Genomic DNA, 18,185 nt, shown 5'->3' with positions numbered 1-18,185 from the left:
GAGCCAATCTCACTGACTCCAACACACTTATCCCCATTGTCCCAGCTACTGTATCAATCCATCTCATCTGGAGTCTTCCTCTCCTGTGCTGTCCCTCCACCCTTCCAAGAATCATGTCCTTCTCCAATGGCAATTCAGAATGCATTAGTTATTTCTGTAATGTGTAGTCTCTTTCAGCTACTCCTTCCCATGAAATGCTTGTCTGTGAGATGTTATGTTCTAAAGCTAAGCATCCAAATTAAGACAGGCTAGGAAGAGAGGGTTAAACTGGGAGGCTCATTGGAGTCAAGGATTCTGAAGCTTCATCTAACATACTTTGGACGTGTTGTAAAGAGAGACTGGTCCTTGGAAAAGGACATCATGCTTGGGAGGGTAGAGGGACAGCACAGGAGATAGAAAGGCCCTCTGTGAGTTGGTTGATTCAGTGACTGGGATAATCAGGATGGGTGTATCAGAGACAGTGCGATTGGCACAGAACAGAGCAGAGTTTAGGGCTGTTGTACATAGGGTCGCTATGAGTCGCAAGCACTTGATGCCACATAACAATAACAACAGGAAGAACGATTAGCCTTCCACTTCCAAAATATAACAAGCTTTTGAAAAGCCTATGTACAATAGAACACAGAGTAGATACACCTTTAGATATATTGACTTGGTATATAAAATGATTAATGTTTTGATAATGAACCATAACCTCTATCGAAGATGAGTTACTACTATCTTAAGAGAATCACAAATTGAAATTATCAGCAAATTTAAAGATGCTTACTTATTTTTATTTCTACAAAATTTAACAACCTCTAACCTTTCTATTTTATTTCTCTAAAACAGAAGGGAAATACTGCTCTTCACATCGCATCTTTGGCTGGACAAGCAGAAGTTGTCAAAGTTCTCGTTAAGGAAGGAGCCAATATTAACGCACAGTCTCAGGTATTACTTTCAGATGTGTACAAATGAAAAGGAATATGAATTAATAAAAAAATATATTGTTAAACTGATTTAGCCAATTGTTAGACAGTTAAGTTTTCTATAAGTAAGTTTATAGTATGAAATTTTTACTTTCTTAACATATAATATCACTATTGTCGTGAATCAAAATTGAACAAGTCTTATTGATTATTTCAACAAGAAATCTTGTTTATTTTCAAAATAAGATGGAATTGGGGGCACAAAACCATTACACAAAGTAGTGTATGATTAAGAACTAATCATGATAAAGGAAGGACTTCAAGCTTCACTGAAGGCATTAGGAACTTTAGAGCCCAGGAATTTATTGGGTTGTTTTTGTTATGTGCCATCGAATTGCTTGGAACATAGCAACCCTATGTACAAGACCCCTAAATCCTGCTCTAACCTGTGCCAATATCACTGTCTCTGACACACCTATTCACTGAATTGATTCATCTCATCAAGGGTCTTCCTCTCTTGCACTGTCCCTTCACCATCCCAAACATGATGTCCCTCTCCAAGGACGGGTCCCTCTTTACAACATGTCTAAAGTATGTCAGACAAAGCTTCAGAACCTAGTCATTGTCCAGCTCCCTGATGCATAGCACACAATTGTAAAGACTATGGCCTGGATCAGGCACACCTTGGTCTCCAGCCTGATGTCATCGATCTTCAGAACTCTGGAGACGTCCTTGACAGTTGACTTTCCCAGTGCAATTTATCTCTTGATTTCTTGCATGTTGGTGCCAAGAGTACTGACTGTGGAGCCAAGCAAATTAAAACTGTTAACAATCTCAATCTCTTCACCATCCATCATGATGCTGCCAGTGGTGAGAATCATTGTTTTCTCGATGTTGAGCTTCAATCCATTCAAGGCTGCACCTTTTGCAGCAAGTGCTTCAGGTCCTCCTCAGTTTCAGCAAGCAGAGTTGTGTCTTCAGCAAGCAGGGTTGTGCCATTTGCATAGCGCAGTTGTTGATGAATCTTCCTCTAACCCTGATACCACATTCCTCCTCATACAGACCAGCCTCCCGGATGATCTGTTCTGCATACAGATTGTAAAGGTATGGAGACAGAATACATCCCTGGTGGCCACCCTTCTGGATTTTGAACCATTCAGTAGTCTCCTTGCTCTGTTCTGATGCCTGCCTCCTGGTTCAAGTATAGGTTTCGTATAAGCACAATCAAATGTTCTGGGAATCCCACTCTTCTCAGAGTCAGCCACAGTTTGTTGTGATTCATACAGTCAAAAGTCTTTGCATAGTCAATGAAACATAAATAGCCATTCCTCTGGTACTCTTTGCTTTTAGCCAAAATCCGTCCAACATTAGCTATAATATTCCTACTACCAAGGCCTCTTCTAAACTCAGCCTGCCGTTCTCTGTTGACATATTGCTCCAGTTATTTTTGGATAAGTTTCATCAGAGTCTTTCTTGCATGTGATATTAATGATATTGTTCAATAATTTCCACACTTTTGGGATGGGAACAAATATCAATCTCTTCCAGTCAGTTGGCCAGGTGGCACAATTAATATATTTCAACAAACAGATGCAGCCTTAGACATGTTCACTGAGCCATGCCAGGAAATTTGAAGGAAAACTACCTGGCCAACCAATTGGAAGAGAACTATATTTGTTCCTATTCCCAAAAATACTGCCAAATGTCAAAAGGATCTTGGGTAAATCAGAGAGGACCAGAAAGATATCTATTTGTGTTTTGTCACACATGCAAAAGCATTTGACTATGTGGATCACAACAAACTGTGGCTAACATTGAGAAGAATGAGAACCCAGAACACTTGAATGTGCTCATGTGAAACCTATACCTAGACTAGCAAACTGTTATATTAACAGAGCAAGGGAACACTTCATGGTACAAAATCAAGATGGAGTGTGTCAAGGATGTATTATTTCTCCATATCTTTTCAGTCTATATTCTGAATAGATCATTTCTTAATGAAGAAGAATGTGGTATGAGGATTGGAGAAAGATTCATCAACAACCTGTACTATGCACAATCTTGCTCCCCAAATATGAGGACTTGAAGCACTTGATATAGAAGATCAGGGACTGTAGGCTTCAAAATGCATTGCATCTCAACCTCAAGAAAACAAAATCCTTACCACCAGAACAAGAGGAGTATTGTGAAAGAGGGAGAAAAGATTGAAGTTGTTAACAGTTTAATCTTGCTTGAGGCCACAAATTCTTCACACTAGCAGTTAAGAAATCAAAAGACAAATTGCACTGGGAATATCTGCTGTCAAAGACCTTTCCAGAGTGCTACAGAGCAACAGTGTCAGTCTGGAGATTAAGATGCACCTGATTCATGCCATGGTGTTCTCAATTGCTTGCTATGCATCTGAGAGTTGAACAGTGAATAAGGATGATAGAGGAAGAATTGATGCTTTGAGTTGTGGTCCTGGAGAAGAGTTTTGAGTCTACCATGGACTGCCAAAAGAACAAACAAGTTTGTCCTGAAGAGGATGAAACCAGCTTCTCCTTGCATTCCTTGGAGAGGGATATCATACATGGAAGAGTAGAGGATCAATGCAGGAGAGAAGGACTCAGATGAGATGGGTTGACACAGTGACTGTGGAAATGGAGTCAGATGTGGCAGAGATGGGAAGGTTAGCTCAGAACAGAACAAGGTTCAGAACCGTTGTTTATAGAGTTGCTGAGTTGTAGAAAACATCATGACACATAAGAATAATAACAGAATATAGAAATTAGAAAACTTTATCATTAATATCACATGCAAATAAAATCTTGCTGAAGATCATTCAAAATGGCTAGAAGAATATATCAATAGAGAACTTCCAGAAATTAAGACTTAGAAGATTCAGATTTAGCAGAATCTGTGGCACCAGGGATATCATTGCTGTTGTCAGATGGATCCTGGCTGAAAGAAGAGAATACCAGAAAACTGTTTGTTTGTGTTTATTGACTACACAAAAGCAAAACTGTGTGGGCATAACAAATTATGGCTGATACTGAGGAAGATGGAAATACCAGAACATTTAATTTGCTCATGTGAAGCCCATACCCAGGCCAAGAATCTGTGGTAGAAGTGTGGAAGCATGGTAGGGATCATTGCATTTTTTAAAATCAGGAAATGTTTGTGTCAGGCCTATATCCTTTCTCCATACCTATTCAATCAGTATGAAGAACAGGTAATTTAAAAAACTGGACTATCAAAATCAATCTCCACAATAGTCTACGTGTTTCCTTTTGCCAAAAGGGCACTTTAGAGTAGTGAGAGAAGATCTTCAACCTGAAACCTATAGCGTCCCTTTTCAGCAGGAAGTAGCTAAGACAATATGCCATCCCCTCTTCCTTATGAATCAGGGTGAAATCTTTCTCTCAGGGAGGAGTGATAGGGAATGGCAAGGGACACACTGACAAAGGAGATTAATCAGAACTGGTTTTGACAAACACTGTGGGAATGGGACAATTAAAACAGACTTTCAAGGGGGAAAAATTAAGAGGAACGAACTGGGTGGGGGTAGAGAAAATAGTGCTACAATGAATGAATGGAAATCCAAAATCTCTGTAAATGTTCATTAAAATTAATAAAATTTAATGAAAAAAAAATAAAAACATGGGGGAAAAACCCAAACTGGACTATGTGAAGAAATGCAGCATCCAGATTGGAAGTTGTCTCATCAACACCATGTGCTATGCAGATAACACAACCTTGCCTGTCAAAAGTGAGGAGAACTTTATCCTTGCTGCAAAGAATCAGGAACCACAGCCTTCAAATGGGTTATATCTTAACATTGTTGTTGATTCCCTTCAAGTCACGAATGACTCTTAACGACTTTATGAACAAAAGCCTGAAGCTCCTCTACAACTATAGATATTTATCAAAGTTCATTGTTTCCGCAGGCATGTTATTAAGGAAGTGGATGCCACTCCTACTTCCGAACCTTTCATAGTATGTTATTGTTGTTATGTGCCATTAAGTCATGTGTGATGTACAGTGATCCTAGGTACAGCAGCTCTGAACTCTTCCCTGTCCTGAGACAGTCTCACTAATTCTGACACACCAACCTCCATTGCCCCAGTTACTGTAACAAGCCATCTCATTTGGGGTCTCCCTCTCCTGTGCTGTCTGTCCACCTTTCCGAGCATTATGTCCTTTTCCATGAACTGATCTTTCCTGGCCACATGCCCAAAGTAAGTGAGGTAGAGCTTTAAAATCTTAGCTTCCAAGGAGAGACTTAGTTTTACCCTCTCCAAGAGGGTTTGTTTTCTTGGCAGTCCATGGTATGTTTAAGACTCTTTAGCACCACAACTCAAAGGCATCTATTCTTCTTCTGTCATCCTTAGTCATTATCCAACTCTCTGAAGCATAATAAGTAATTGAGAAGATTAGGAAAACAAAAATCCTCACCAGTGAGCCAATAATGATAGGTGGAGAAGAGATAGAAATTGGCAATGACTTAATCTTGTCTGGATCCACAATAAACAACCTTGGCACTGTCAGTCAGGAAATGAAAAGTCTATTGCATTGGGAAAGTCTGCTGTCAGGGACCTCTCCAAAGTGTTGAAGAGCAAAGATGGAAGTTTAAAGATGAAGATGGAACTGATTGAAGTCATAGTCTTTTTCAATCACTTCGTATGCATCTTAAATTTAACAATGAGTAAGGATGACAGAAGAATTGATGCCTTAGAGCTATGATAGTGGAGAGGAGTGCTGAATATCCCATGGACTGTCAAAACAACAAACAAGTATATCTTTGTAAAGGTGCAGTTGGATTGTTCCTTGGAGGGAAAGATGATGAAAATTCTCATGTACTTTGAACATGTTGTTATGTAGGGCCCAGTCTTGGAAAAATGCCATTATGCTTGGAACTATATAGGGTAAATGAAGGAGAAAAAGACCCTCAATGAGATGGATTGACATAGTGACCATTAACTGTAGGCTCGAGTGAGTCATAGTTGATGAAGATGGCACAAGATAGGGCAAGGTTCAGATTCGTTTCGGGTCTCTGTGAGTCATAGTCAGATATTTAAAAAGAATATAAAGTAGATATGTTGTTTGTTTTTCACACTAACAGTGTTATTTGTGAGATATGAATGATTCATATAACTTCCATATTTCTCTAGAAAAATATTTTCTCTCTTTACATTTAAAAATGTCCTCAAAAGATTAGCATTCTGCTAGGGAATCTGCAATAAATAAGAATAGCATTGCTTTGGTTACCTCATACCCCAAGTGTGTACTCTAAAAATCTGTCTAGAGAAGTCTGAGCCCTATAGTTTTATGGTTCACGTGAAAACAAATACTGTTCTTATTGTGTGCCATCAAGTTGGAACTGACTTATAACTGACATCTTAAAGGAATTTTTTTTCATAAAAATATAACATGCTATAAAATTTGTCTTTTGTTTTCTGGTGATAAAGAGAAGAAAATGTTGTTTAGCTCCAACTTTTATTCTTGATACCTAATGTCTTACTTTCCTAGGAGTTTTGTAACAAAAAGATACACAGTGTGTGGCTTTGGAGAGAAAAATTTGTTAAAGGCTAAAAAAAATCTAAATTGTAGGCCTCAGCAAAGTTGTGCTTTCTTTTTCCTTTTTGAATCTTGAGGGAAATCTGTCCTTGTCTCTTTCAATTTCTCATGCCCCAGTTGTTTCTTGGCTTTCCTTCTATTTTAAATGGATGTTCGTATGCTATCTTCCCAATGTGTGACTTTCCACTCAGAAGTGATTAGATATAAGACTTACCCAAATCCATTCATATAACTGATAACTTCTTCAAGGAAAGCCCATATTTCCCCACAAAAAAAAATCATATGCACTAATGTACACCTTAATATGTTCTTTTGGGGGAATATAATTTCACCCTTCTCTTTAGCAAGGTTATTATACTTCTCATAGACAAAATGCATGTACTCCAAACCCACTTGTTGCCATTGATTCAGTTTGAATTTATAGAAATCCTTTAGGAACAGACTAGGACTGTTCCACTGACATCAAGATTGTAAATCTTCACAGAAGCAAACTACCTCTTCTTTCTCCCCAGAGAAGTTGGTGGGCTTAAATCTGATTTATTGGCAACTGAGTTCTTAGCTCATTCAATAATTGAGTTTCTAAGGCTGAAAATCTTAAAGAGAGCTGACTGCTTCATCACTCAAATCCTTAGCCTGTTCCATTCCACTCTAAATCCAATCTTCTAAGTAATCAAAATCAAGCTTGTTAGGCTTGGAGAGGGAAGAATTCAAATGCTAATAAGAAGAACAAATGGCTTTGGCTGCCTGGCTGAGCTAACAGGTCAACCACCTTAAATCTCAGTGGCATATAACTGCCTTCCCTGAAGACTCTTGTTATAAAAACCCTCCACAATAAATTCACAATGTGACTTCCCCATTCTGCATCTCCAGAATGAGGAACCTCACCCAGGAACTCCCCTAGTCTTCCCACTTTAATAAAGCTGCATTAAGCTTTCTCTTGTTCTCTGATTTCCTTCCTTAAGTCAAATAATTGAACAAAGCTTAGGTATGCTACTTTCAGAGCAGTACTCCTCTTAATTTGTGGACCTAGGAGACTTAGAATAAAAGATAGTAAAAGTGTAGAGTAGACATTTCCACTTCTGTAAAGAGTGTGGGGCCAAGTCTGGCCTCTACTATGTAAGGGAGAACTGTCTTATCTACCACTGGGTTCACAATCCATTGCAGTATCCACCATATGTAGGGTTTAAATTAACAGATTATAACAACAGATTGTTGCTGTGGTTGTTGTTAGGTAAATCAAGTTAAGTACACCTCTTAGCAACTCTGAACAAAAGATCTGAACCTGTTCTATCCTGCACCATCCTCATACTTCCTGACACATAAGAGTCTATTGCAGAAGTCACCATGCCAATCAACCTGGGTGAGGTTCTTCCTCTCTCTCACCAACCCTCCACCTTTCCCAACATCATGTTGTTCTCCAAGGAATAGCACCTCCTAGCAATATGTCCAAAATATGTGAGGAGAAGCCTCATCATTCTTGCCTCAGCTGTACTATCTTCAAGCCTTACCTGTTCTCTTGACTGTCCAACAACAGGATACAATCCCTAAATTAGAACAGCTTCTCTATCAAGCCCTTTGACCTTTAGCCTCCTGACTTATTTAAGTCAGTGTTATAAACTCTCTAAGTCCTGCTAATTACAATATTCACACGCAGACAGACCGAATTCTCCAGCAAGCTTGAGTGAAGATTCTTGACCCTATGGCAGGAGTGAGCTCTGTCTCATGACTGCTTCTGCCCTTGTTATATATAGGTACCGACTGACCTTGTGTAGAACTCTCTGGCCCCAAAGGAAGTGCACCGCATTAACTATTTCTTCTTCCTTGTTGGTACTGAGTCCTCATTTCTACCACTGAACCTGCTCAATTTAAGCTTGGAATTAAAGTGGAATTCAGTTTAAGGTGGAATGGAAAAACTGAACAATTTTCTCACGGCTTGACTTAAACTTATTTTTATCAAATCAGAGCTCAGTCATAGTTGACCTTTTAGTGGGGTTTTCAGTGTCTGTAAATCACATGAGAAGAGATTTCCCATTCTTCTCCCACCATGGATATACTAACTACCCTCTTTGTATGTTCCTGCCCAGCCATGTGGCTTAAGACAAAGACAATGAATAGAAAAGCCATTTTGAAAATTAAACCCATTACGCCACACCTCCCAAAGGAAGGAAAGAAGGAACGAGGGTTACCAAGAAAGTCTGAAACTCAGCAGGGAAATCTATTAAATTTCACAACTTAAATATCTCATATTTTTAAGCACATCTGACTCACCCACTAGACTGGATGGAGGTGTTACTCTTTGGATTTTCTGTGAAGAACCCTTAGCTTTGGGGGAAGTCCAGGTCCTTCTAGCCTATTGTAATGGTCCATTCTCCATCACATCTTTCATGAAATTATGGAGGAAGTGAAATGCTTCTCCTAATAACCACATCTAGGAAATTCATGTATACATTGGTATTGTTAGTATCTGTGAAAAGGATGTTCCTAGTCTTCTCTAATTGACTACTTGAACCTGCTGATGTCCTGAAAGTTGGCAAATGCTACAAGGTAAATTCTTATAAAAGCTATGATACCGTGGTTATTGGGTATTTATATGCTTTGAGAGATTTTTTTCCAGGATACCATGCCAAAATAATTTAATCAGTGATTTGCTTTCCAAGTCAATGAGCCTTTCCCCTACAATCATACTTGGCCAGATAATAACAAATTTTAAAAGAATCCAATTCCATATGACCCAGCTATTCCACTTTTTAATTTGACGTTCTTCAGCAAACACTTCAGGTCCTCTTCAGTTTTGGCAAGCAAGGTTGTGTCAACTGCATCACACAGGTTGTCTGAGTGTTCCTCTAACCCTGATGCCACATTTCTCTTCATAGCCTCTTCCAGCCTCTCGAATGATCTGTTCTGCATGTAGATTGAAATGGTATGGGGACAGGATGCATCCCTGATACTGAACCCTACCGTGTTTCTTTTTCTGTCCTAACAACTGGTTCAAGCATAGGTTTCACATGTGCGTGGTCAGGTTTTCTGTTGATGTCATTAATAACATCAATAATGATGTTGACCATAATGTTCTATCCTTGGGGTTTTAAGTACTTCTCTCTTGATTTTTGTTTACTGACTCAGATGCCTGATTACTTCACTCTCGTCCTTTTCTCTTAAGCAGCACTGATTCCCAGAGTTCCCATACAGTTCATTGAGGATCTCAAAATTTTTTAAAACATTCTTGTCTTTTGTGGCTCAAGTCCTAATCAAGTTTCTGAAATGGAAGATATGCTAAATATTTTTGTCACATAGAAGTTGGTATGTGCATGCATACTGGAAATGTTTTAAAGAGCCCTAGTGGGTTAGTGCTATACCATTAATTTCAAGTTTGATATTCAAATCCAACAGCTGATCTATGGAGGAAAGATGGACAGTGTAATCCTATAAAGAGCTGTAGGCTCAATTTTCCAGTGATGAGTCTCTGTGATTCAGAATTGACTCAATGGCAGTGAACTTAGTTTAGTTTTATAAATGCTTTCACCCAATACATGGTATTTTCAGTTTCCTCATATACATGCCACTCCTTGCAACAAGTCCAAAGTCAGTCAGATGAAGCTTCAGGATCCTTGCCTCCAAAGACCACCCCAGTTTAACCCTCTCCAGGATGAACCTGTTTGTTTTCTTAGCAGTCCATGGTATATTCAATACTCTTCTCCAACACCACACTCAAAGGCATCAATTCTCCTGTCCTCCCTAGTAATTGTCCATCTCTCTAATGGAAGTGATTTCTAAGATCATGGCCTGTATCAGATGCACCATAGTCTCCAGACTGACATCATTGCTCTGCACTACTTTGGAGAAATCCCTGACAGCACACTTTCCCAACACAATACGTCTCTTAATTTGCTGGCTGCTGGTACCAAGAGTGTTGATTGTGAAACCAAGTAAACTAAAACTGTTAACAATTTCAATCTCTTCATCATCCATCATGATGTTGCCCAGTGGTGAGAATCTTTGTTTTCTTGATATTGAGCTTCGATCCATAATTAAAAGTTGCAGACTTTGACCTTCTGCAGCAAGTGCTTCAGGTCCTCCTCAGTTTCAGCAAGAAGGGTTGTGTCATCTGCATAACGCAAATTGTTGATGAGTCTTCCTCCAGTCCTGAGGTCTCATTTCTCCTCATAGACCCCAGCCTCCCAGATGACCTGTTTTGGATATATATTGAAAAGATACGTAGATAGGACACATCCCTGGTGTACACCCTTCCCAATTTTGAACCATGCAGTGTTTCCTTCACTGTTCTGACAACTGCCTCCTGGTCCTAGTATATGTTTCACATAAGCATAATCAAGCATTCTGAGATTCCCATTCTTTTCAGAGTCAGCCACAGTTTTGTGGTCCACACAGTCAAATAGTTTTGCATAGTCAATGAAAGAAACATTCCTCTGGTACTCTCTTCTTACCTCTTCTAAACCCAGCCTGCACATATGCACATATCCCTGTTGATGTGCCATTACAATTGTTTTTTTTTTATAATTTTCTTCTGAATCTTGCTTACATGTGATATTAATGATATTGTTTGGTAATTTCCACACTCTGTTGGGTCACCTTTCTTTGGAATGGGAACAAATATAGATCTTTTCCAGTCAGTTGGCCAGGTGGTTGCAAGGATGGACCAGTTCTTGTAGAGGGGCATCATGCTTGAGAGGATGGAGTGACAGCACAGGAGAGAAAGGTCCTTGATGAGATGTATTGAACCAGTGACTGGGATAATGGGGATAGGTGTGTCAGAGACAATAAATTGTCACAGGATAAAGCAGGGTTTAGAGCTGTTGTACATAGGGTCACTATGAGTTGCAGGCAATTCAAGGGTACATAACAACAACAAGAACAACATGTAAAAGTTGGACACTAAGTAACCATGAGTTGAAACCTACTTGATGGTAGCTAACAACAACATAGAATCACTATGAGTTATACTTGACTTGATAGCATCTAACAACAACAACAACAATGTGGATATTTTAGCTTTGCAAATTTACGAAGCACAGAAGAAATTTTGCTGTTATATTCAAGGAAACTTGGTCTTAGATATTTTCCTTCTAATTTTTTCTACAAAATATATTAGTTCTCATATGAGAATCTTTCCATTTACTCTTTATTAATTCATGCTGTCATTTGCTTGGCTCCATAATCAACAATCTTGGCACCAGCAGGCAGGGAATTCAAAAGTATTGCATTGGAAAAGTCTGCTGCCAGAGACCTCTTCAAAGTACTGAAGAGCAATGATGTCAGTATGGAGACTAAGGTGTGCCTGATACAGGTCATGGTCTTTACAACTACTTGCTGTGTGTCAGAGAGCTGGATAAAGACAAGGGATGATAGAAGGATAATGTATGCTTTTGTGCTGTGGTGTTAGAGAAGAGTGTTAAATGTACCATGGACTGCTAAGAGAATGAATAGGTTTTTTCCTTGAGAGGGTGAAACCAGCCTTCTCCTTGGAGGCAATGATTCTCAATCTTCATCTGACATACTTTGGACATGTTACAAGGAGGGATTAGTCCTTGGAGAGGGATGTTATGTTTGGGAGGGTGGAGGGACAGCACAGGAGAGGAAGATCCTAGATGAGATGGATTGATTCAGTGACTGGGGTAATGGGGGTAGGTTTGTCAGGGCAATAAGATTGGCACAGGATAGAGCAGGGTTTAGGACTGTTGTACATAGGGTCACTATGAGTTGGAGACAACTCAACAGCACATAACAACAACAACATTATATTCATGACGTTCATGGAGTTTTTATGAGTAGTGCTCAACCTGATGACACTTAACAAAAATAACATATTAAAATTGGAGTGACCACTATAGCCAGGTAATTATTTTAAAACAATTAAATAGAGACTATTATGCTGATAGAAATAACTTGATCACTTAAGGCCAAATATTGCATAAGACTACTATTTTGAAAATAGGATAATTGAACAAGATTAGTATAAATGTTCAAAATGGGAAGAAAAAGGAGAGAAGTGGAGCAGAAAAGGAGAAAGGAGGGGAAAACCCACTGAGATAGCAGAGGTGGTTGGGGGGAGGGGAGTGAAGGAATGAGAAAGGATCAGTAAGGACTAGATCAGCTTAATGAATTGTCAAATGCAGTGTATATGATTGATTGCATAGAAGACAAAGTACATGTACAAAACACGATGTATATAAACCAATTTTTTTTTTCCAAAAAAGTGTACGTGCAGCACTCACAGAGAGAAAACTCTCCTCAAATGAACTTGCTGTCCAGTAAGCAGAAATTGTGTGGCATTGTGGTGGATGGGCTCAGGGAACCTGGTGGCTTGCCACTATTTTCTGCTTATTCTTTGCCTGAAACAGTGCAGCCTGTGAGGTGTGAAGCTTTTAAAGTTATGAGGAGAAAGGAAAATGTGATGTCATTAAGGGGAAGGAAGAGCTTAGAGCTCCCACAAGACTTCTCAAGAATTATGTATCCTAGGAGCTCAGTCTGTGTTGGAACAAATTCCAGGTCCAGAAAATTACTGGCCTCACCAGTCTGTATTAGATATCTATATAGGAATATCTTTAATTTTTATTTTTTTCAGACTATTTTTATGTGCTATTTTATTGTTTTTCTCACTGTGACTATGATCATTATTAAGAATCATTTCTGTTTTAGATGTGAGATATAATTGACACCTATGAACAGATGTGCAGTAACAAATTAATAATGGAGTCAGATGCATGGTCATTTGATATGGGCATTGTCAATTCAAAATAAGTCTCAGCTTTAATTCATTGGTTTATGTTAAAGTTTATCTTCCACCTACGCTAAGAAGGTCGAGCATCTTACTTGTCTCCTATAAAGGCCAGCTCCAGTTTTGATGCCATAGATTTTTCTGTAGGTTAGGCTCTCAGACAATGCACTCATTGAAAACCATTCCCCAGAACTTGGGCAACTAGTTAGTAAGGACATTCATGTTCCTTGTGAGGCTTTATATGTAATATAGGCCTTTTTGGGACAAATACTGCATGGTGCCACTGTTGTAGAATGGGTCTGACATCAGGGTGGGGGTATGACAGAAAAAACTGGATAAATTATGTATATTGTATTGAAACAGATGAGGGAAAGAACAGATTGGAAGTGGTATATGATTGAGCATTATGGTTGGCACAGGAATCTAGAATTAAGGTTGCACGAAGTGTACTCGGGGTGGGGGGTGGGGGGAAGGGACGTGGGAATTGTATTCTAATGAAGGAATTTTTTTTTTCCTTTTTTCTCTCTTCGGAGAGGGAAGTGAGCTGGTGGGGAGGGGTGGGAAGGGAGAAAATTGCGGCAATGAATGAATGGAAATCCAAAACCTCAGAAAAAAAAAAAAAAAAAAAATAAGTAAAAATAAAGAGGTCCTTGACAGAAAAAAAAAAAAAATATATATATATATGCCTTTTTTATTCAGCCATCTATTCCCTTAAAGAGTCCTTTAACTAAATACCATTTTTAATGCATCATACTGAAATAAAATTTTTAAACTATGACTTAAAGTGTTCTTTTAATTCTTTTTTCCCCCTTGTCTTAGTATTCTTCTACTATTTCTTGGAATTTAATGTATTTTAAGCCTTTCCTGGGGACTCCAGAAGCATATGTTTTTTCCTTCTTCTTCAAAACATTTTTTTGTGGTGAAAATATATGGCATCTCAAAAAATGTATGTGTTCAAATTAAGCAACAATGATATAATCTTAAAATTATTCAACCATTTTCACTTTTTATAAATCATTCCACAATTATTAATATAAGTTCTCTCCCATCCCTGATAACCACTAATCTTTGATTTCTACATGCTTACTTATATTTTTGCTTATATTCATCCTTTTGAGATTGTCTTATTTCACTCAGTATGATGTTTTCAGTGTTTATCCATGTAGGTTTGCATCAGGACTTTATTTCTCTTTTCAGTCGGATTATATTCTATTATATGCATATACCACTTTTTAAAAATCTTTGCATATGTTGATAATCACTTGGTTTATTTCTTCCTTTTGACTATTGTGGAACATGCTTCAGTGATCACTGGTATACAGGTTTCTATTTGTGTTACTGTCTTCAATTTTTATGTATATTTATTTAGCCTTGGGATTACTGTGTCATAAGATAGCTGTTTGATCAATGTGAGCAATTGGCAAACTTTTTCCATAGTTATTGCACCATTTTGCATTCCCAACAGCTATAGATAAAGTGTCGAGTTCTCCACAATCTTGCAAAAATCTATTGTTTGCCTTTCTTTTTTTTTTTTTAAAGGCATTGCAATTTAATAGATGTGAGATGGTATTGCAGGTAGGGTTTATTTTTTGTGTTTTTTTTAAATGGTTTAAGTTATTCACTTTATTTTTCTTGTATAAAAATGACTACGTGGTGACTGGAGCTGGAGCCTGGGTTCTCTGCATGGAGACTCTGCTTTGAGTCTTTGTGAGATTATCAGTGAATTTCTGATAGTGTTATTTGATGAACATCATCACTTTCCAAAGGTCTCACTGAGATAGTTATAAATATTAGAGATGGCATAAAAATTCATATTGGCTAAATAGTTCATGTGACACTACATCCCTGGCCAAGTAGTAAGAGTCTTTATTTCTGGACATCAGTAGCAGGCTATGGGGGCAGAGAACATGCAAGTGCATGGACTTAGATATGACGTGGATCAGCATGTAGCCTCAGTGGCCAGTTACTTTGCAGGGAGCAGTGTGCAATTTCCCAATCTATTCCATGTATCTTGGCCAACATGGTGGCCCTATGGATGATGGTGGTCAAATCTTTAAAGCACATGACACTGAAGGTAAGATGACTATTGTATTTCCTAGTAATAATGAACGGATGCCTTGAACAACAACTTCTGTATTTCAAACCTTTATCCTTGAGGAGAACTCTCAGGGAAATTACAATAATCTTAGTCTTAATCTTCTTGGTGTGCAGGGAGAAAATAGACATCTCCTTCACAGACTTGATCTTCATATTCTTAGCCAGGAACACAGCTAAGTGATGGAGAGCCAGTTCTTGTCTTTGGCTTTACCTCCTTGAGGCCCTCGGGTTTTGGCATAGGCCCAACCCAGAACCCTGCAGGAACTTCGGCAGAAATGGCTCTGGACTTCCAGGTCCTGCTGTTGCACATGTGCACCTGTGTCACCCACCATTTGGTGTTTTCTCTGAGAAGAAATTCTTGCAGTTTTGCTTTTCATCTTACTAAGGAGCTCTGGTGGCTGAATTTAGGAGATGTGCCATGAACCCAAAGGCAGAAGATATGAACCCACCAACTGCTTTGAGAGAGAAAGCTATTCAATCCCATTCTGTGTGATTTTTTTTAAGCCTCTGGGAATTCACTGAAGGGTCAGCTTTAAATCAGTTTTGACTCAATTGCACAAGATAACAACTAAATGTGCTCTGCTGGTGTAGTCTACAGTCTGTAAAAATTATACTGCTAATCCAAAAGCTGAACTTCTCTGGACTCCAGCACTCCATGGAGGATGGGCAGTTATCTCAAAAAGAAAAAAAAAAATCCAGCCTCAAAACCCAGTGGATGGTCAGCTCTGAGTTGGTTCTAACTCTACTGCAGTGAAAAATCAAGAACATGAAAATGGTAAATGGCATTTAATGTCTTTTTGTGTGCTTATTGATCATTTTTGCATATTCTTTTTGATGAAATGTTTAAATCTTTCCCTCCTATTTTTAATTGTACTGTCTTTTAATCTGCTTTGTTTTAATTATATTTATTCTGTTGTTGTTGCGAATACATGCAATAAAATATACACCACTTGAACAGTTTCTTCATGTAATTCAGGGGCATTGATTATATTCATTAAGTTGTGCAGCTCTTCTCACACTCCTTTTTCAAATTGTTCCACCTCTTTTAACATAAACTTACTGGCCCTTAAACTTCCTGTCTGATATTTCTAGGTTTTTGTTGTTCTTAATTTGATCCCATAGACATATTTCTTGTAAGAGTACAACCATTGCTTGGTTTTAAAGTTGAAAAAATCCAGGGTGTATTTTTTGGTTGTAAGTTTAAAGATTATTTAAGAACAATAGTTTCAGGAATCCATCCAATCTGCAAGGATCCATGGATCTAGGAAGTCTGGATTCTATGAGACTTGTTTGGGGTGTGTGTGTATGTGTATGAATGTCATATTGGACCCTTATTAAATATATGATCATGAAAAATTTTCTCCCTATCGAGAAAGGGAACACTAAAGGCTTAGTGGTGTGGTAAGGATTTTCACTGCCAATTCACATGTGTGTGGTTAAAATCTACTGGCTGTTTCATGAAAGAAAGATGATAGTCTTCTCCAATGCCATTTACTGCTTCCGAAAACCTGCTGAAAGGTCAGCTATATATCTGTTCTGACTTTATGGTATACAACAAGTCCAAATTTCAGATTGCTTGTTGTTACGTGTCATTGAGTTGACCATGACCCATAACAACTGTATGAGCAGCAGGTCTGGACTCTGCTCTGTTCTGTGCAATATTCACAATTTCGGAGATACTTAAGCCCATTTTTATAGTAACTTTGTCAATCCTTCTTATTGTGGGTCTTGACTATCTTTCACTGACTCTCCACCTTACCTAAAAAATCCATAATATAATTTTACAAAGGGATGGACCATCCTAACATAATACCCAATATTTGTGAGATGAAGTTTCAACATTCTTGCCTCCAATGGATACCCTGGTTACACTTTCTCCAAGGCATGTTTGTTCTTTTGCCAGTCCATGAGATTATTCAGTACTTTTCTCCAATATCACAATTCAAAGGCATCAATTCTTCTTCTATTGTCCAACTTTCAGATAAAAAGCAAGTAATTGAAAAGGCCACAACTTGATCAGGTACAACTTAGTCTTTAAACTCCTTAGAACATTGGAGATATTTTTGAGAGTAGATTTTGCCAGTGTAGTTCATCTTTTGATTTCTTGACTGCTGGTACCAAGAGTGTTGATTGTGGATCCAATTTAGATGAAATTGCTGACAATCTCAATCCTTTCTCCATCTAACATATTGGTGTCTATTATCCTAGTAGTGAGAACTTTTGTTTACTTGATGTTCAGATGTAATCTATATTGAAGGCTTTGATCTTCTGCAGCAAGGGCTTCAGGTCTTTGCCACTTGCAGCAAGCAAGGCTATGTCATCTGCATAATGCAGATTGTTGATCCATCTTTCTCTGATCCTCATGCCATATTCTTCCTTGTAGAGCCCAAATTCTTGAATAATTTGTTCAACATACGGATTAGATAAGTATGGGGAAAGAGCACAACCTTTACACATGTTGTTGTTAAGTGCTGTCGAGTCACTGAGACTCATAGCGACCCTATGTACAACAGCCCTAAACTCTGTTCTGTCTGTCCTAAAAAACCTTTACACATACCTTTCTTAATTTTAAATGATGCAATGTTCCCTTCCTCTGTTTGGATAGCATTCTTTTTATTAAAAAGAAATTTCATTTTGTGAGGTCCCTTGTTTATCTGTTTGGTCCTTTGTCGCATATACTTTTGTTATTGTATTCAGATAGCCCAACAGTAAAAATAAGGAACATGTAGCCATGAGCCTGTATTTTCTTTTGAGGATTTAATGGTTTAGTTTTCACAATTAGGTTTTTGATCCTATGTTAATTGTTGTTTGTGTGTGACTGGCATAAAGCATTAGTCGTGTTTCATTCTTTTCCATGCAGAAATCGACATTTCTCAGAGCTGTTTTAA

General features: G+C 38.3%; 1 protein-coding gene across 3 annotated transcripts in view; it reads left to right on the top strand.

Annotated features, from left to right (window-relative positions):
* ANK2 (ankyrin 2, neuronal) overlaps nt 1–18,185 on the top strand; it is an 843,213-nt gene that overhangs the window by 598,464 nt on the left and 226,564 nt on the right. For all 3 annotated transcript variants that reach the window (XM_006881082.1, XM_006881081.1, XM_006881083.1), the window contains one exon: nt 832–930. In XM_006881082.1, the coding sequence (XP_006881144.1) occupies nt 832–930 (99 nt within the window). The remainder of the gene's footprint in view (nt 1–831; nt 931–18,185) is intronic.

This window comes from Elephantulus edwardii, unplaced genomic scaffold (genome assembly GCF_000299155.1).
Source record: "Elephantulus edwardii isolate Elephantulus edwardi_28Jun2011 unplaced genomic scaffold, EleEdw1.0 scaffold00012, whole genome shotgun sequence".
NCBI classification, from domain to species: Eukaryota; Metazoa; Chordata; class Mammalia; order Macroscelidea; family Macroscelididae; genus Elephantulus; species Elephantulus edwardii.
This window is presented reverse-complemented; position numbering and strand designations above follow the sequence as displayed.